Source organism: Danio rerio, chromosome 4 (assembly GCF_052040795.2).
Source record: "Danio rerio strain M-AB ecotype USA chromosome 4, GRCz13ab, whole genome shotgun sequence".
In the NCBI taxonomy this organism is placed as follows: Eukaryota; Metazoa; Chordata; class Actinopteri; order Cypriniformes; family Danionidae; genus Danio; species Danio rerio.
In genome coordinates, this window is record NC_141024.2 from 2,463,092 (window position 1) to 2,485,000 (window position 21,909).

General features: G+C 36.5%; 1 protein-coding gene across 5 annotated transcripts in view; it reads right to left on the bottom strand.

The window, feature by feature from the left end:
• kcnc2 (potassium voltage-gated channel, Shaw-related subfamily, member 2) overlaps positions 1 to 21,909 on the bottom strand; it is a 142,088-nt gene that overhangs the window by 80,158 nt on the left and 40,021 nt on the right. For 2 of the 5 annotated variants that reach the window (NM_001442297.1, NM_001442299.1), the window contains 1 exon segment: positions 9,003 to 13,521. In NM_001442297.1, the coding sequence (NP_001429226.1) occupies positions 13,397 to 13,521 (125 nt within the window). In that variant the 3' untranslated portion in view covers positions 9,003 to 13,396. 5 annotated transcript variants of the gene reach the window in all.

Sequence of the window (21,909 nt, forward strand, 5' to 3'; positions counted from 1 at the left end):
CCTTGAGTTGGGTTAAATCAACCAAGAGCTGGGTTCAAAACTCATTTTCTCTATAAGGAATCTGATTTTTAACAAAGCATCCTGAGAATTCTTCCTGATATCTGGGATGTCTATTGATGTTACTGTCTGCTATGAAGAGACACCAGGTTTTGAATCAGTCTCATTTCACAGATCTGCGTTTCTCTCTTCTTCTCGTGTCGTGAGTTTCTCAGTGAGACACACACGTCTGCTGAACTCAGATCAGTGTTTACGCTCTGTCAGATCATCAGTCTGTCAGTCCACCATCTGACCACACACAACCATGTGTTCACGGCCACAAACCAGACGCTTGCTGGAGTCAAATGTAAATATATTCATCAATGCATTTCTTTTAGATCTCAAAAATACAAAACAAACACTGTAATGCCAGTTTCACATCGAAGAGCGCGTCAAAATCTGCATAAAAACAAGAGCAATGAAGGAAAGATGTGTTTGCACTCATACTGACCTGCAATATTTCTACCGGCACTTTAACTTTTAATTAAACACATTACTCATTTCTGCTCGATTACAGACTGATTTACAGAAGACCTTGAACTACATTCTCTCCCAAAGCATCATCAAATATGGAGAAACAGCCAATGCTTCAGAATAGATTTAGTCGATCTGAGGGATATACAGATGTTCGCTCTGCTTTTCAAGAGTTCAGCCTTAGCTGATGATTGATTATAAAGCTTGTTTGGCATGCTGTCCTGGGAGAGATCTCTGAGCTAATAAGATCCACAAGCCCGGGGCTCCCTCTCGTTCGCAAGGCGAAAGGGGAGTTCGAGCACAGGTAGATCTCGAGAACTGCTGTATTAGCTACTGAACCGATAGTGATTGCTCTTAAGAGATAACTGCTTCCTAGCAACATGTCTACGGTGCTGATTTGGATTTACACAAACACACATGCTGTAGTGTACACAAAAACATGCACACACACACATAAAAACACATGCACACACATGAATACACACACGCACACACACATGCAATCATACATACATGCACACAAAAACACACACAGACATCAAAATGTATACACAAGAATGCACACACATATGCCTGCACATGCACAAATGCATGCATACACACATGCACGCATACAAACACACAATCATACATGCACACACTCACGTGCACTGCATGCACACACAATTGCAAGCATACACAAACAAAAACACGGACATTAATATGTGTGCATACACGAATGCAGGTACAAGCATGCACACACACACTTATATTCTTGCACACACAATGACAAGCATACACACACACACACACACACACACACACACACACACACACACACACAAATTCAGATATTAACATGTAAGCATACACAAGAATGCATACACCAATGTTCAAGTGTGCACAAACACACACACACACACACACACACACACACACACACACACACACACATGCCTACATACACAATTGCAAACATACACACACACACACACACACAAACATGTGTGTGTGTGTGTATACACAAGAATGCATACACAAATGCATGTACAAACAAACACACACTTATATGCCTGCACGCACAATTGCAAGCATACACACACACACACAAACACGCAGCCATAAACATGTAAGCATACACAAAAATGCGTACACTGATGTTCAAGTGTGCACAAACACACACACATGCATGCACATTCACATGCACAAACACATATGCATGCATAAACAAACACTCTCTCTCACACACACACACACACACACACACACACACACACATGCCTATATACACAATTGCAAACATACACACACACACACAAACATGTGTGTGTGTATACACAAGAATGCATACACAAATGCATGTACAAGCAAACACACACTTATATGCCTGCACGCACAATTGCAAGCATACACACACACACAAACAAACAGACATTAACATGTAAGCATACACAAGAATGCATACACCAATGTTCAAGCATGCACAAACACACACATATGCATGCACACACATTCACATGCACAAACACATATGCATGCATAAACAAACACTCTCTCTCTCACACACACACACACACACACACACGTCTCTGTCTTCAACACTACACTTCTTCCTCTAATGAAGCAGCTCGTCTCATAGCAACAGATTCAGGTTTTGGGTACAGCACACAGATCCAAATGTGGCCGTGGGTGAGAGTTTATGAGTTCTGACAGCGTCTGGGCTTTATGTCTGAACAATCCGACACTGTTTACGCTTAAACAGTTAACTCCTGCAGAATAACCTGCTGCATTAATGGACTCATATGTATTTTACATCAGGAAGTTGGTTTATTTTGCTAGCGTAAATTATAAGTCTTAAGGTAAAGAAATAATCAGCGCAAGTTAATCCACTGAGGAAAAGAGTTTGTTTTGGTGGTTTTTAATCAAAATCTGTCATCTGCTTCTGCTCACAGTGAGGCATGACAAGTTGAATTATATAGCATGTTTCATACACAATGGTAATTCAAAGTGATCTACATAAGCAAGAATAAAAGAAACAAGAAAAGGTTAAAAGCATTAAACATGATCAACAACAGATAACATGTGTGTATGTGCCTAATATTGGAGCATATCGGATCATTTCTGGTAGCTGATACCAGCAGCAGGGAGACGCTGTGAGTGACCGAACTCTTATGCTGTGTTCACACCAGACGTGGAACCGCGTGTAAATAGCCGTGTGAACATCTGAGTTTACTTGCTTTATTAGCGCGTCAAATCCGCTTCATTCACTCGTCAAATTCGCTTAAGTACAGACGCGTATTCGCGTTCTGTCTTTCTGTCTGCCCGGTGACTCTAGCTTTGTTGCTAAATGGCTAACATTAGATTTTATTACAAAAATAACAGTGCTTATGTGCTTTATGAAGGCTGAAAATCAGCGTTGATAAGTTAGGGGCCGTGTCTGAGTCCACTAGATCCTTTCAGAGGTGTATCCAGCTCCATGATCTCCTAAAGTCCTCCAAAAACTTAACCTGGATGATGGAAGCTTTCAGCGGTGCTTCTGACTGAGCCATTCGCACAATTCGTACTGCGCCATTCGCGCGTATCGCGCCACAGGATGTTTATTCGCGCATTTGCATTGTAAATCACATGTAAATCACTTGCGCTTGACGCATCTAGTGTGAACACAGCATTAGGAATTTCTAACTGACTTGATCCTACAGATCTGGGTGATCTGTTAGGTTTGTATTCAGTGAGCATATCTGTAACGTATTGAGCTCCTAGGCTATAATAATACCTATATATATATATAATAATAATAATACTTAATAGACTAATAATCTATTCCTTATGTAACTGGGAGCCAGTGTAAAGACCTGAGGACAGGTGTGATGTGCTCTGATTTCCTGGTTCTGGTCAGAATCCTGGCCGCAGCGTTCTGGATGAGCTGCAACTGTCTGACTGTCTTTTTGGGAAGAGCAGTGAGAAGGCCATTACAGTAATCCATCCTGCTGCTGATAAAAGCATCAACAAGCTTCTTTAAGTCCTCACTCGAAACAAAGCATCTGATTCTTGCAATGTTTTTGAGATGATAGTATGGTGATTTACTTACTGCAAGGGTGTCCAAACTTGGTTCTGGAGGGCCGAGTTGTTCCAACTCCAATTAAACCAGCTAATCAAGCTCCTTCTAGGTGTACTAGAAACTTCCAGGCAGGTGTGTTAAATGAAGTTGGAGTTAATCTGTGCAGGACACCAGCCCTCCAGGACCAAGTTTGTACACCCCTAACTTACTGCTTCGACATGGCTACTGAAACTCAGATCTGACTCCAGAATCACATCAAGATTCTTGACCTTATTTTTTGTTGTTTGACCTTTAGAGCTAAGGTACGCATTCACCTTGAGAACCTTATCTCTGTTCCCAAACGCAATGACTTCAGTTTTTTAAATCCTTCATGTCGTCCAAACACAAATGGATTGAATTAACTTAATTGCTTTTTATAAATGCAAGTGTATTGAACATAAAACAATTAAGTTGTCCCCCTAACAAAACTCAAGAATTATGTTGATGACGCTCATTTTAAATAAGTAGCCAAGTCATTTTGTTTAGCCAATGGCAGTCCTTCTCTGATGATGTCAGTTTTACGGATTGAGCGAAATATGCTTAGCCACGCCCCTACAACAGTTTTTAGGAGAGGAGGAGCACAAAAAAGAAAGCCCCGCCCATTACTTAATATTTAGTTAAGGTTAGAAAGACACACTGAAATAAAAGTCTACAGCCATTCTCGTTTCACACAGACTTTAACATACGGCACGTGCATTTCTATTTAAATTACATCATTTTAAATAATGCATTAAAAGCAATAACATTTGACAGCCACAGTTAAATTAAGTTTAAGGAGTGTGTGACCTGTAGGGGAAGCAGGTACGGCGCGTGTATTTCTGAATCACCGCATCAGTTTGACATCCATTGACACACTGCTGAACAATTCACAGTATCATTTGAGTCATGCATATCTGATTTCCATTTGTGAGCAATCAGACCGCAATAGTACAACCGCCCACACACACACACACACACACACACACACAGCACTACGCTCACTGTAGCTGGGTGATTTTGGAGAGATACCTAACAAGTACTGTATGACAATACCAATAAATGTTGACCTTGTAGCAACAATTTTTGGTCTCCAAGAGGTAAACGACTCATAAATCACACAGAATGAAGTATTTTGAACATTTAAAACTGCAGATAGTTTCCTGTCAGGGTTGGCTTTAGGGATAAGGAGAGAGAATATACAGCATGTGAAGTAGAAAAACATCAGTATGTCCATGAATAGTCCCCATAAAGATATCTGAACAAGTGTATGTGTGTGTGTGGCTCCACATCACACGGTGGTTCATACAGAGAGACTGTGATGCAATATTGATGCTCTTGCCTTCAGTCTTCAGAGAAGCGGGTTTGTTGTTATGGATACAGCTGCTCATGGGAGGTTTTGCGGCCTAAAAACACAAACTCGCCGCCTGCTGTGTTGTTTTTTTTTTTTTTCCTCCAGCATGGCAGCAGTGACGGGACAGAAGAAGACCTACATATAGAGACCCACATCACAACCTGGAGCTGATGCCGGACAGCAGATTCAACAATCCACAAAGACAACAAATCTGGGTCATCTCCGTTTCTGAAGCTCACCTCGTGCTGCAGGTGGAAATCTCACTCAGAGTTGTTCGCTGATGATTCTGGGAGGTAAAAAATCCCAGTTGAGAGGAAATGTCTTCATTCAGTAACACACTGTTGTGTGTATGTACAGTCAAAGTTTTTTCTTTTTCCAATATTTCCAAAATGATGTTGAACAGATTCAGAAATTTGCCACAGTATTTCCTTTAATATTTTTTCTTCTGGAGAAAGTCTTATTTGTTTTATTCCTGCTATAATAAAAGCTTTTTTTAAGGTAAAAAATTATTAGCCCCCTTAAGCAATTCAGTTGTCTACAGCAGGGGTTCCCAAACTTTTCAGCCCGCCACCCCCAAAATAACAATGCCAGTGACTCGCGACCCCCAATATCCTCTGAGGTGGTTATAAATACAGAAACCTTGCATGCAATGACGCAGACACACCAATTAAATTTGTGTCAGTGCTTTAAATGTCCCAGAAAGTATAACCTGATGTTATAAAATCAAAATGCATCTGACGCTATTGCTGCCTTTAATATAATGTAATTACCCCAGGGGTCGCAATCCAATAAAACTAGTAACTATAAGCTACTATAGTAACTATATAGTATATAGTAACTATAAACGACTATTTTTATTTTCAGTATAGTTATGGATAAAATATGTTAATTCTTATGGTTAATAAAAATTAATAGATTTTTAGAAATCACCAGGCGACCCCCCTTCATTGCCCCGCGACCCCTCGGGGGTCACATAATATAACACATATTAGCCCAGTTTCACAAACAAGGCTTAGATTAAGCCAGGACTAAGTTTCAGTGAAGTTAGGCTATTTCAGCCACATTAATAAAAATGGCCTTTAAAAAATATATTACTGGTTTGCAACTGGAGACAAAAAAATGACACTGACGTATTTCAAGACATCAAGACAGCTCAAACATGCAATTTAATCTTGACTAGCCTTAAACCTTGTTTGTGAAACCGGGGGATAATTTTTTAATATTAACCTCCCCTAATGAGTCTATTCTTGGTTTAATTGTGGAGCTCGCCACTCAGAGTTCAAGCTCCGTCTTCAGTTGTGGTCTGTATTTATTTTTAATGTATTTGATTGCCATGACGGTCTCCGAAAGTTTTCGCACACTTTACTTTGATGGTCCGTTTGTTGAATATAAGTTACATTGCATCTTCATGCCAACTAATTCTCATTAGGTTATAAGTAGAGTGTTAGGTTAGAGTTAGTGTAAGTTGACATGTACTTGCAAAGTTTCTTTTAGTCAGTGAAATGTCTGTTTAGCAGCAGTATGAACAGATATTAAGCAGACAGTCTACTAATACTCAAATGGACCATCAAAATAAAGTGTTACCGAAAGTTTAACCTGGCGCCATGAAATTAATCTGCTGCAGCTGATGCTAGTGCTGTGTGGTTCATCTAATGCAGGGGTCAGTAACCCGCGGCTCTAGAGCCGCATGCGGCTCTTTAACGCTGCTCTTGTGGCTCCCTGGAGCTTTTTCAAAAATGTTTGAAAATGCAAAAAGATGGGGGAGGTTAATATATTTTTTTGTTTTAATATGATTTCTGTAGGAGGACAAACATTTTTAACGTTTTCAAATGCTGTCAAAGTGTGTAGAATTAATATTTAATTTCAACATTTCTGTCAACGAAGATTTGCGTCATAGCCTGCGACACACGTTTCTATCAGCAGGGTGGGATGCCGGGCAGGTGGCTGTTGTAAACAAACCAGGAGATTGTAAAGCATGGAAAACCGTTCAAAGATGGTATGACATATTAGAACACCTATTTGCAAACTTTAAAAAACAAAACCAAGATAATACAAAAAAAATAAAGATATACCTTTCTCCACCAAGACAGTGAAGGAAAGGGCTATTAAAATGGTAGGTAACATCACCGATCAGCAAACCAAGGACATTAATTCAGTCCCAGCATACTCAATTGCCTGTGATGTGACCGATATTCAACGCGCTTTTATGCAGGTTTGTGAACTCTGATGGGCCGCAAGAAGAAATGATCAAATTAATAACACTAAAAGACCAGAGGCTGTGCTGAAGTGTTTAAATGACAACAAAATAAACACCAACCACCTGATTTCAGTGGCTATTTAATCATGAAGGCTCATTATGTATTTGTAGCCAATTTAGTCATTTTGATAGTAGGCTAATATAGCTACTATAGATACATACAGCATGTGTTTCCTTCATTATAAGGCTTATATAAGGCTTTACATTTTTTGTGGCTCCAGACATATTTGTTTTTTGTTATTTTTGGTCCAATATGGCTCTTTCAACATTTTGGGTTGCCGACCCCTGATCTAATGTAAACAATCGCAATCCAATGGAAAAAAAAAAATTGAAAAGCTGATAGCTTTTTATTTGCATTTTATTGTTTTTTTTTATGTAACTAATAACTAATATTTTTATCTTCTGTGGTTTATTAACAAATACAATAATTCTGATAGTTTAATAAGATTAATTTATGGAAACACCAAGCGACCCCTGTCATTGTCCTGCGACACCCACTTCAGAAACCACTGATCTACAGAACAAACCACTGTTATACATTGACTTGCCAGTGGTTCCCACAGTGGGGGTCGGGACCCCCCGGGAGGTTGCAGGACAGTAAGAGAGAGAGAGAGAGAGGGGGGGGGGGGGGGTAATTAAACCTAATTAATTTTTGTTAAACTATTAGAATGATCATATTTTATCCATAACCTACTGAAGAACAAAATAGTAGTTAATACACTCTAGAAAATGTTGGGTTATTAATTCAATCCATATGGGTGTAATACAGACTAAACCAACTGCAAAGTACAATTTTTAAATTAAATTAAGAGGACCGAATTTAACCCTATGGGTTAGTCCATATTTTACCCAATGTGCGTTTAAATAACCCAGCATTTCCTAGAGTGCAGTAACACTGTTAACATGTTAATAATAAACAAAAAACAACATTCAATTAAAAAGCCATCAGACTTTCACTTTGCTGCGACTCCTGATGTGATCATGTTATATTAAAGACACAGCAACAGCGTCAGATGCAGCTCATTGATTTTAAGGCACCAGGTTAAACTTTGACACCTTTACGGCACTCACATACATTAGAAATAAATACAGACCACAACTGAAGATGGAGGATGTTCTCCTAGGGGTGTTCTCCAAAATTAAACGATGAATAGACTTGGGCCTCTTGGTGTGTGTGAGCCGTTGTGTGCAAGATTTATATATTTATTACCACCTCAGAGAATATTGAGGGTCAAGTTATTGCAAGGCACTGTTATTTTGGGGGTCATGGGCTGAAACGTTTGGGGAACTCCTGCCCTAATTACCCTAGTTAAGCCTTTAAATGTCACTTTAGCTGAATATCAGTATCTTGAAGAATATCTAAACAAATATTATGTGCTGTCATCATGGCAAAGATAAAATAAATCAGTTATTAGAGATGAGTTATTAAAACTATTATGATTAGAAATGTGTTGAAAAAACAGAAATTGAGGAAAAATTAAACAGAAGGGCTAATAATTCTGACTTCAACTGAATATTTGAGACACAATCTTGTTTAGTTTTGCCACTGAACATTTTAAAGCCACAGCAAACACGGTTTGCTTTGAGATAATTCACCACAAGTGTATTTTGAAATTGGTTAAAGTCAACTTTTAGATGTTTATTATTAAACATGATTCAAAAGGAATCACATACTTCCAATTTCTCTTTGCATTTAGCATTTTCCTTTTCATCTGCTTTGGATAAAAGTGTCTGCTAAATGTTTATTCATTGATCCTCAGGCAATGTTGTTTGTGTGTGTGTGTGTGTGTGTGTGTTTGCACAGAAAGAAAAGAAAGCGCTTTGGTTTTGTACAAGGTGAATATGTTTATCCGACCGTCTCACATGGCATTGAACTACACATGATCTTCAGACTCAGTCTTTACAGTTAGGCTCTTCGCATGCACTAGAAGAGGCCGACAGAGAAATGACTCCACAGTACAGCTTCAGCACATCCACAGTCTGCACAGTGACACACACACACGCAAACACACACACACAGACAGCACACACACACACAGACACACAGAAAATACAAGATCTAAGTCCAAAAATAGATAGCTTTACATTTTCTCATTTATATTGGAAACGGTGCCCTGACTTCTGAAAGCAGCAGAAAATATTAACATCAACATACTTAAGTTCTGTGGGTGCTGGGAAAACACACACACACACTGTCTCTCTCACACACACATTTCAACACAACTCCTATGACACGTCCATCACAACCATAACTGGGTCACTTTAAACCCAGAATTAAAAGAAATAAATATATAGTTTTAATTATATTAAAATAAAAGTCATACTTTCTTTATGCAATGCAAAACGATGCTTAATTATATGACCCAAAAAGTTGAATAGTTTGAGGAAAACTTACACTGTAAAACCCACAAAGTTAAGGTAACTCAAACCATTTAAGGAAACCGATTGCAACAAACCATTTAAGTTCAAAAACTGATCCTAATGAGAGCTGTGAACTTAATTCATTTAAGTTGAAGTAATGAGGTATTTAATTAACTCAACACTGAGTTCAAAACTCTTTTCAAACGAGTAAATGAAGCAATTTTAACACAGTAAAACCAAGTAAGCCAACTGAGTACTGTAAAACCCGATAAGTTAAGACTACTCAAACTGTGAGGAAACCAATTGCTACAAACCATTTGAGTTAAATAAAACTAATCTATATGAGTACTGTGAACTTACTCCATTTAAGTAATGAGGTATTTAATTAACTCATTACCCCCAACACTGAGTTCAAAACTCTTTTCAAATGAGTAGAATTAACTTTCAGTCAATTTTGAGTTCACTGTACTTTTACAGTGAAGATATCCACTATAATCGTGGACTACTGTAGATTTGTTAAGGTTTTTTTTATTATTAGATGATAATTTCTGTTATTTTAATGTTAACCAATCCATTTTTAGTTATATTAAAATTAAAGTCATATTTTCTATTTATAAAATTATGACTATTTTTGTGACCCATATATATATATACACACACACACACACATTACCTAATAAAAGTCTTGTCGCCTATGCAAATTTTAGAAACAACAAATAATAACAGGACTTCTAGTTGATCATTTGGTATCAGAAGTGGCTTATATGAAAGGCAAAGGCCTCTAGATTACGCTTATTTTACCTAAATAAAATATGATCATGCCTTGATTTTGAATGATTTAATTAGGACAGTAAGGTCTGACTTTGCTTAGACAAAAGTCTCATCACTGAACAGAAATAATGTCCAGTATAGAATATAAAGTCCTGCTGCAGTGGAGACAGAATGAATATTGTGTCTGACTCCATCATGAGCTTGGAGGACTGCATCCATACATCTCTGACATGACTCAAATCACTGATTAATAAAGTCATCTGGAATGGCAAAGAACGTGTTCCTGCAGGATTCCCAGAGTTCATCAAGATCCTTTGGATTCATCTTCAATGCCTCATCTTACCCCACACATGCTCAATAATGTTAATGTCTAGTGACTGGGCTGGCCAATCCTGGAGCACCATGACCTTCTTTGCTTTCTGGAGCTTTGATCTGGAGGCTGAAGTATGAGAAGAAGCGCTATCCTGCTGAAGAGTTTGCCCTCTCCTGTGGCTTGTAATGTGATGGGCAGCACAAGTGTCTTGATCCCTCAGGCTGTTAATTTTGCCATCCAATGTGCAGATCTCTCGCACACCCTCATACTGAATTGGGATGCAGTTCAACAGATGATTTAATCTACCTTCTGAAAACTTTTCCAAATGATCAACTAGAAGTTATTTTTGTTGCTCTTACAACAGGGATCCACAAGAAGACTTTTATCAGAGAGTGTATACAATAAGTCACATTTTCTGAACTGTCCTAAGATAAGAGTGTGTTGTTTGATCGTTTTAGGACAAACAATTTTAAGGTTTGGATCAACTTCGAATGAGGACTACTGATAATATTTTTGAAGGATTAGCTTACTGTATTTTAGTGATAATTCCTGATGAGCTACTGCTAAACAAAAATGACTAAAACGTAAACATTTAAATAAGAAGTAACAATGAAAACTAAAATTATAGCATTTTTAAACACAGTAATACTAATGTTGTATCACATTTGTAATATTGCACACACACAGACACACCCACACACACACACACTCTGATGTGACAGGTCTAATCTCTGTCTGGCTGAAGGAGCAGAAGGTTTGTTGAAGCGGGCCACGGCGTCTGTCAGACTCAGATCACAGTGTGAATCGGTGCAGCTTTGTTTCACATCATTATTGCACATCACATCTGATTGTTGCACTGGACACTTTCACCACCAAACAGCGACCAAGAAAGAGGAATTTCCACACACACACACACACACCCAAATGTATATATGGTTTATGAGAACTCGAGTAATGTAATTTATAGTGTAAAAATCACTTACTATATGGCTTTACCCTACCCCTACAAATCTGTATGTCAAAAGACAAGTATGATTTTAAAAAGTATTTTAAGGATTACAAGGACACAAATCATGTCCTCATAAAACACCTTATTAACAGAGCACAACTAGGTCATACCAATGCCATTATACAATTTCAATGTCCTCATAAGCCACATAAACCTACACACATTGTATATATGGTTTACGAGGACTCTTTATAGGTGCAATGTAATTTATAGTGGAAAAATCACTTATTACATGGCTGTACTCGACCCCTGCAAATTTAAATGTCAAAGGACAAGTATGATTTTTAATCATTTTTAAGCATTACAAGGACACAAAGCATGTCCTCATAAAATATCTTAATAACAGAGCACAACTAGGTCATACTACTGTTATTATACAATATTAAAGTCCTCATAAACCACATAAACCTGCACACACATACACACATACTGCATATATGGTTTATGAGAACTTTCTATAGGTGTAATGCAACTTATAGTGTAAAAACAGCTCATTACATGGTTTTACCATACCCCTACAAAATCGAAAAGACAAGTATGATTTAAGCATTGCAAGGACACAAAGCATGTCCTCATAAACCACCTTAATAACAGAGCAAAACTAGGTCACACCGATGTAATAACCATTTCAGTGCCCTCTTTAATCACATAAACCTGCACACACACTTGGATATATGGTTTATGAGAACTCTTCATAGGCGTACTGTAATTTATAGTGTAAAAATCACTTATTATATGGCTCTGCCCCATCCCTACAAATTTAGATCTCGAAACACACGTATTATTTTAAGCATTACAAGGACACAAATCATGTCCTCGTAAGCCACCTTATTAACAGAGCACAACTAGGACATAGCAGTGCCATTATACAATTTCAACGTCTTCATAAACCACATAAACCTGCACATACACTTGTATATATGGTTTATGAGGACTCTCCATAGGTGTAATTAATTTATGGTGTACAAATTGTTTATTATATGGTTTTACCCTACCCCTAAAAATTTGAATGGCAAAGACAAGTACGATTTTTTAAGCATTACAAGGACACAAAGCATGTCCTAATAAAATACCTTAATAACAAAGTGCAACTAGGTCATATCAATGTCATTATACAATTTCAATGTCCACATAAACCACATAAACCTGCTCACACTCATATTTATGGTTTATGAGGACTTTCCATTATGTAATTTCCATTATGTAATAAGTTTTTCATAAAACTTATGCATTCTGAGGACACAAAGCACATCCTCATAAACCACCTTAATAACAGAGCACAACTGGTCATATCTATGTCATTATGCAATTTAATGTCCTCATAAACCACATAAACCTGCACACACACACATACACACAGAGACAGCAAGGACTCCACCAGAGATACTAGAGCAACTAAAAGCATAAATGACAGCAGGTCACATTTATTCATCTGATCATGTTATAGTCTCTCTCGCTCTATGGTGTAGTTCAGAAAAGTCGATACACTAATACTCGAGTTCAACACTTGTGCCTCTACACATCGTAATACACTTATTGCACTGACAGAGGCCTGGAAAAGGGTGCTGGATTTGCTACCTGACACAGAGGGAAGCCACGCGTGAATGTGTGTCCTTTTATACAGATGCCACATTTAAAATGGAGAGCCCGCCGGATTGAAGCACGTTTCACTAGATCCACGTCAGGATTTTTACATTTGTTTCTTTCGACTTTCACACAGGAAAAACCAGTCCGTTGGATGAAGATGTCCATCTATGAGAACCGTCCAATCACAGGCTTATTCTATTCCAGACCGTCCAATCCAGTTCGTCAAATCCATCAGAGTCTCTGCTGGCTCCGCCCTCCCCGTCTCTGGCTGATATAAACTGAACATCGGCCAGGGGAGAAACAGTGGCTGCAAACGCAACAACAGCAGCACTGCGTCACAAAAACTGCACTGTTTTTAATTGTTCAAACAAACACACTTTGTTTTAGACAAACATATTGCATTTATAACAGGTGAATCTCACAAAGAGTGTCATTAATATAAATACGGGACAAAAATACAGTCTCATATAGAAATGTGATCATGGAGGAATCTCAAATCATGGGTAAATTTAAAGATCTAATCAAAATATTCATTTTAATTTTACGCCGAAAATCACTTGAATATTCAGTCAATATGTTTCATGAAGATATTTTGTAAATTTCCTACCATAAATATGTAAAAATGTAGTAATATGCATTGCTAAGAATGTAATTTCTTCAAATTTAAAGGGCGATTTTGTGAATATTTTGATTTATTTTAGATTTGTGATTTGTTGTTGTTGTATCAGGACCTAATATTGTGCAATCATAACAAACTAATTATTAATGTAAATCTCATTTATTTATCATCAGCTTTAGTTGATGTATAAATATTAATAAAAAAAATATGACCAGTGTGGGGGGAATGCGTTACTTATTAACTTGTTATGGTAAGCAATGCGTTACGTTACTTTTGAGTTACTTTTGCATTACTTTTTATTACCACTGAGGCTTACTTTATAAAAGCTACTTTTTAAAAGCTAATTCTTTAAAAAAGAAAATTAAATTTTTTTTTAAAAAACTCAAATATTATTCTACAACATAACTTGCATTACTTGTAATGTGTTACCCCCAACACTGCTTACGACGAGGGCATAAATAGTAAAAATATAATTTGCATGAATTAACCCAATTATGCTTTAAAAAGTAGTCAATCAAAATGTCGGGCTTGGGCAAAATTCTGTCAGGCTTAACTATTAAGGCCTGATTACAGCTCTATTGGGTAGGATTAGAAATGTAGAATAAGATTGTACTTTATAAGTACAAAATAAAATAAAATAAAATAAACCTAAATTAAATTAAATTAAATTAAATTAAAAAAGGAACAAAATTAAAATCAAAACTGAATAAAATAATAAAAAATAAACAATAAAAAATAAAATAAGATAAAATTTAATTAAATAAAATTAAATAAATATAAATAAACTAGTAAAAAATAAAAATAAAATAAAATAAAATAAAATAAAATAAACCTAAATTAAATTAAATTAAATTAAATTAAAAAAGGAACAAAATTTAAATCAAAACTGAATAAAATAATAAAAAATAAACAATAAAAAATAAAATAAGATAAAATTTAATTAAATAAAATTAAATAAATATAAATAAACTAGTAAAAAATAAAAATAAAATAAAATAAAATAAAATAAAATAAAATAAAATAAAATAAAATAAAATAGAATAAAATTAAATAAAATTAAAAATAATAGAATTGATTAAAATAAAAGTAAGTTAAATAAAAATGTAAAAATTTATTTAAAATAGAATAAAATAAAATAAATAAATAAATAAAAATAAAATAAAATAGAATAAAATAATTTAATAAAATAAATTGAAAAAAAGGCAATCTGTTATAATAATTGGCAGGTTTTAACAATAATAATAATAATAATAATAATAATAATAATAATAATAATAATAATAATAATAATAGTGAGAATTGGTACCTAAACTATAATGTAACCAAAAAGAACAACATATATTAGAAATGACAATTTGTTCATATTTTGGGATGTAAAGTGACCTGTACGCATCTTTGTGAGATCTACCTTAACATGATAAGACACCTGTGGGTACAGTAGATCTGCTCTTGCGTATTTAAATGAGTGATGTAGTGATGTGGAGCAGGCGAGGGCAGTGATGACAGTGTTCAGGGTGTGACAGCAAATCTCCCTCCACCAGTTGCTTAGCAACCGTCCCTTTCAGATTCACTCACATGATGCTCAGATCTCCACATGACATCTTCATTCAAACCAGTTCATCACATACAAACAGACGACAAACACATGATGCTCACAACTCTTCATCACATACTGTACACACAACAGACAAACAAGTCACATACAGTAGACAGATAACATGATGCTCAGATTCTCCACATTTAAACCAGTACACATACAATACACAGATATGACAAAGAGATGATAGTCAGATCTCCAGTTGATCCCATATGAGCGGTTTACACCTGGTCACTCCATGTGCTTTCTCTGATCTGACAGTGACTTAATTGTGACATCCATCTTAGTGGAGACACATTTATGTGGTCAAATGTAAATGGAAACATCTTCACAAAGCTATCCGATCAGAGAAACACATGAAGTGAGCTGATGTGAACAGGCCCGTACAGTACATCTATAACACAGAGGATGCAGATAAATGACTCGGGTGATGTGAGCGCTTTGAGCGATGAAATATTTCAGAAAATTAATTGTGATTATGAATGTTGGAGCAAACATGAAGAAAAATATGTGCTTCACTGATGCATTTAAAGTTGAGTTTAAAGTGCAGCCGTTTATTTACTAAACACACACTCCTGTGCACAATTCATAAGTGCATGTTGTAGAGAACAATATTAGCTCCGCCTCTAAAATAAATCATTCAGTCCCTAATTATTCAGTGGTTATCTCACTTGGTTTAGGTAAAACTCACGATCTGATCAACTACACTTTATGTACTCATTTTTCTTTGGTTTTGTGAAAATAATGACTAAAACCCTAAGTAAATGAAGCAGGTTGAGTCTTTGCAGTACATTTGGTTATTTATAAGCGGGCATGGTCTCATCGCTTGGCTAAATAGGGTGGAAGGAGTCTCTGATAGCGAGTTGGTGGGCGTGGCCAAAGCTGTTGCTCAAAAATGGTGGGTGGAGTCTATGCAGTAGATCTGAGTAAGTAGAAGGAGTGTGGCCTCAGCTGATGGAAGACCTTGAAATCAAACCATTTATGGTGTTTTTAATGTTAAATAAATCTTTGTCATTTAAAACTATTATATGCATTATATCTAATTAATGAATTTACTTGAGGTGAGGGGAAACCGAAATGACTTAATTTAATTTTTTTGATTATTAAAAATATTAAATAATAAATAAAATTAAATAAATACATTTAAAAAAATAATGAATAAAATAAAATAAATAAAAACTACAACAGAAGTTCAAATAAAAAAATAAATCAAAATATGTTATTAAAAGCATTCTATTTTGGAGAACATTAATAGAATGTTCCACTTTAGAATGTTCTCTTATTCTTTTGAAAATATGCAAATATTATAAGTATGTTCTTTTTAAATGTGCTCGGAAATAATTAATAACATAATAACATAACATAACAAACAAACAAACAAACAAACAAAAAATGCCCAGCTTAAGTGTATTAGAAAAACCTTTCATAATGTTTGTGCCAAAGTTTTCAAAGCATTGTTAAAGAAAATAATAAATATATAAATAAACAATAAATAAATTACATTAAAAACTAGGACAAAACAATTAAAAAACAAATTCAAACTATTTATAAAAACTGCAACAGCTGCTGGATGATACTAAAATAACACATTCAAAGTTGGATACATATATTCATTTAAATGAAATATTATGATTTTGTTAGATTATCTCTCACATAGCAACTCTCACTGAAGCTGAGCAGGGCTGAGCCTGGTCAATACCTGGATGGGAAACCACATGGGAAAGCTAGGTTGCTTTCGGAAGTGGTGTTAGTAAGGCCAGTAAGGGGTCTGTGTGGGTCCTAATGACCCAGTATATTGATGGGGACTCTATACTCGTCAGTGAGCGCTGTCTTTTGGATGAGACGATTAACAGAGGTCTTGACTTTCTGTGGTCATTAAATCCAGATTTAACCCCAGCATCCTGGCCAGATTTGCCCACTTGCCTCTGCCCATCATGGCCTCCTAACCATCCCCATATCATAATTGACTTTATCACTGAGTCTCCTCTCCACCAATCAGCTGGTGTGTGGTCTGGTGCACCAGGTGGATGCTGCATGCACACTGGGAGTGGATGAGGAGATTCCCCCTAAAAATGTGTAAAGGTGTCCAGAAAAGCGCTATATAAATGTGAGGAATTATTATTAAATTATAATTATATTTTATTATTATAACTATTATTATAAACTTTCTGAAACTATTTACTTATATTATAAAAAGCAACAATATAAAAGCATTATTACTAATTAAATTAATATAAACTAATCTAAAAACTACAACAGCTGCTTGAAGATACTAAAATATCAATATCAATATTAGCAGTTGGATAAATAAACCATTTCAGAGACAGAGCTAATATGTTTTGATTAAAACCTGCACTTATGAACCTTCGCACAAACAGGAATGTGTTTTGATGTGACTTATTAATTGGGATTTTATACAGAGTTTTTGTATAGCGATCTGAAGGACACTAAGAGTCATTCTCTCTCTCTCTCTTCATCATTCTCATCCTCATGTTCACACATAGGGAGAGCGTCTGTTACCTTTGAGTCTTGTCTGCTTCCCCATTTAAGACAGAACGCTCCCCTCGGCCCGGCTGAAGCGCGCAAACACCACCTCTGAGCAGTGATCTGTGTGTACAGCAGCGGTGTGAGGCCCACGGGAACACACACACACACACACATACACACTTACAGGAGCGGGAGGCTGAGACACGGCAGCATGTACGGGCAAAGTCAAAATGACCAGCCCTCCTGTCTTTTATTTAGCAGATGTTAACAAGGTTGATTCAGGAATTTCTCACAGTATTTCCTATAATATTTTTCCTTCTGGAGAAAGTCTTATTTGTTTTATTTCAGCTAGAATTAAAGCAGTTTTTAATTTTTAAAACCATTTAAAGAGCAATAATATTAGCTCCCTTAAGCAATATTAGTTTAGGATTGTCTGCAGAACAAACCACTGTTATACAATGACTTGCCTAATTACCCTAACGTTACCCTAATTAAGTCTTTAAATGTCACGTTAAGCTAAATACTAGTCTTTTATAGAATATCTAGTCATATATTATGTGCTATCATCATGGCAAAGATAAAATAAATCTTTCTGTTAAACAGTAACCGGGGAAGACAATAATAAGAATGGCTAACAAATTCAGGAGGGCTAATAATTCTGACTTTAACTGTACACAGACAAGCACGCAGCTTACACACACACATACACACACCTGAGCGCGAGCTTTTACAGGTAAATCTTATTCTGCGCTTGTGCTTAAAAGCTTAAAGCGTGTTTATAAGCGAGCTGAACTCTCCCTGAATCAATATTTTCAGGCTGGTAAATCGCATTAATTCAGCGAATCTCACAAAAACATGTTCAGCTTCATGCCATCGTCAAAAGACAGAAAGATTTGCTATTTTGCAATAGATTATGATTTTGTGAGATTCTCTCGAATACTCTTTATAAACTTTCTGTAAGCACACTATTTACATAACACTCACAGAAAGAGAGGATCACATACTGCCTTGGCCAGAAACGGAGGAGTCTTTGTAGTATATTTGATCGTGTGAGTGGGCGTGGCTTGAGAAGATGGACAAATAGTGTTGTCAGAGGCGTAACCTTAGCAGTTTGGTGGGTGGAGCCTTTGCAGTTGCTTTGGGCTAGTATTAGTGGGTGTGGCTTCAGCAGTTCAGCATATATGGTGGGCGGAGGCTTCACAGTATATTTGGTCAAGTATTAGTGGGTGTGGCTTAAGCAGTTCAGCATATATGGTGGGCGGAGACTTCACAGTACATTTGGTCAAGTATTAGTGGGTGTGGCTTAAGCAGTTCAGCATATAGGGTGGGCGGAGACTTCACAGTATATTTGGTCAAGTATTAGTGGGTGTGGCTTCAGCAGTTCAGCAAAAATGGTGGGCGGAGACTTCACAGTACATTTGGTCAAGTATTAGTGGGTGTGGCTTCTGCAGATCAGCATATATTGTGGGAGTCTGCAATACATTTGCTTAAGTATTAGTGGGTGTGGCTTAAGCATGTATTGTGGGCGGAGACCCAGCAGTACATTTGGTCAAGTATTAGTGGGTGTGGCTTCAGCAAATCAGCATATATCATGGGAGTCTTTGCAATACATTTGCTTAAGTATTAGTGGGTGTGGCTTCAGCATGTATTGTGGGGGGAGACTTAGCAGTACATTTGGTCAAGTATAAGTGGGTGTGGCTTCAGCAGTTAAGCATATATCATGAGAGGAGCCTTTGCAGAACCTTTGGTCAAGTATTAGTGGGTGTGGTCTTTAGCATATAAGGTGGGCGGGGTCTTTGTAATACATTTGGTAAACTATTAGTGGGAGTTCAGCATATTTGGTGGGCGGAGTCTTTGTGTTTGTGGGCGTGTCCTCAGCTGACAGACAGGAATGGTGTGCGGTTGCGGCGAATGGGACAGGGCGAGGTCACTGGAGAGAGATGGAGAGCGCTGTACACGTTGTTTAAACTCCGAGACTTCTCCGAGCCTTCAGACGTGAGAGAATGCAACAGTAAAAAGCACAAAGACACACTGAACACGTGTGTGTGTGTGACGGGACATACACACACACATTACAGAACACAGCACATTGACTGCGTCCAGCGATCACAATGAAATGGCTACTGTGTTTTCCCTCTGATCTCTGGACATGTTGCGTGTATAATCAAGAGCTCAGTTACTGCTCATATAGTCAGTAGATAAAAAGGTTTGTATAATCTTCTAAACAAATCACAATGATGACGTCTAAATATGATGAAAGTGGAGAAAATTCAACAAAAATATTTTTAGCGAAAGCCAGTCCGGATGGAAATGTCAACTAAAACTGTACATAAACCTCAAATATCTTTCTCTCTATCCTAAATATCCACTGTATGTCTCTCATGTATATGACTAATGAGTTTGACAACTGCTCTGTCTATAGAATCGTATATAGTAACAGTCCAGACCAGATGTGTAACTCTAGAATGTTGTTTACACTTTATGGCATGATAATCAATGCTAGTAAATGATACTGATATATGCATACAGTATCATGTATATCAGAAAGCACTACACAGTAAAAAAAAAAAAAGCAACAATGGATTATACAAATACAGCACAAACATCAATTTATTAATATATATATATATATATATATATATATATATATATATAATATTTTTTTAAATATATATATATATATATATATATATATATATATATATATATATATATATATATATATACATACACGCACACACACACACAAGCAAATTTGCCATTAAATAATAAGATGATCATTATGTAAAAATAAAATAAAAATCATAAGCAAACTGGTATATCATACGTATATACTAATAAAATAATACTAATATGTATAGGATGAACAAATGCAACAGCACAGCACAAAATTATATATACACACTGGCCCTAACTCTTCAGCAGGCTTTTAGCACCATGCACGCACGCACGCACACACGCACGCACGCATGCACACACCCACACACACACACACACACACACACACACACACACACACACACAGCAGCTGCATCTGATCTTAACCAGCTAGGGTTATTAGCCAAGCATTTGTGTATGTCAAACACGACTCTGAGCACCAACTCAACATCAGCATGGTTATGAGCTCACACTTTAAGTGCGCATGCAGCATGCAAACACAATGCAAACAATAAATGCAGACAAGAAAAAAAAGAGGTGTTGATAAGAAAGCTCAAAAATGAACTGCCAAGCTTTTAAAAAAATATATCTTCATGGGATGCTGTGTGAACGTTCCCCTTGAGTTATGAACATCTTCTGAGTGTTAAAACTTCCAACTTATTAAATGAAATTAATTTTATATTTTATTTAAACATTTTTTTCTTCAGAATTTCATTTTTTTTTTTTTGCAAGTAATTTAAGAATGAAAATTACGAATGCTTTATGTTTAAAAACTAAAATATATAAATAGTTTTAAAAAACTAAAACATTTTTCAGGTATATTAAACTAACATGCTGCAATAAACATTGTGTAATGTTCTTCCATGGTTATGTGAGTATTATGCTGCATTCACACCAGACGCGGCATGCATGGTCGAATCTATTCACGCGCAGAAAGACAATTTGGGTTTTTCTTGCTTTATTCGTGCATCAAATTTACTTCCCAACAGACACAGATTTGCTTCATGGGCGGGGCTTCGGTCTGCCCTGTGACTCTAGCTTTGTTTCTAAATGGCTAACATGGGTTTTATTGAGAGAATATCTGTATTTATGTGCTTTAGGAAGGCTGAAAAACAGTTAGATTTGTTTGGCACCGTGTCTGAGTCCACTAGATCCTTTCAGAGGTGCACCCAGCTCTGTGAGTTCAACTCCTCCAGAAACTGTCCCTGGATGATGGAGGTTTTCAGCGGTGCTTTAGACTGAGCCGAGCCCACTTTCCTGAGCTGTTTTTTAGTGTCGACAAGAAGATGTCCTCTTGGGACACCAAAAACAGGCGCTACGTTATAATCACGCCT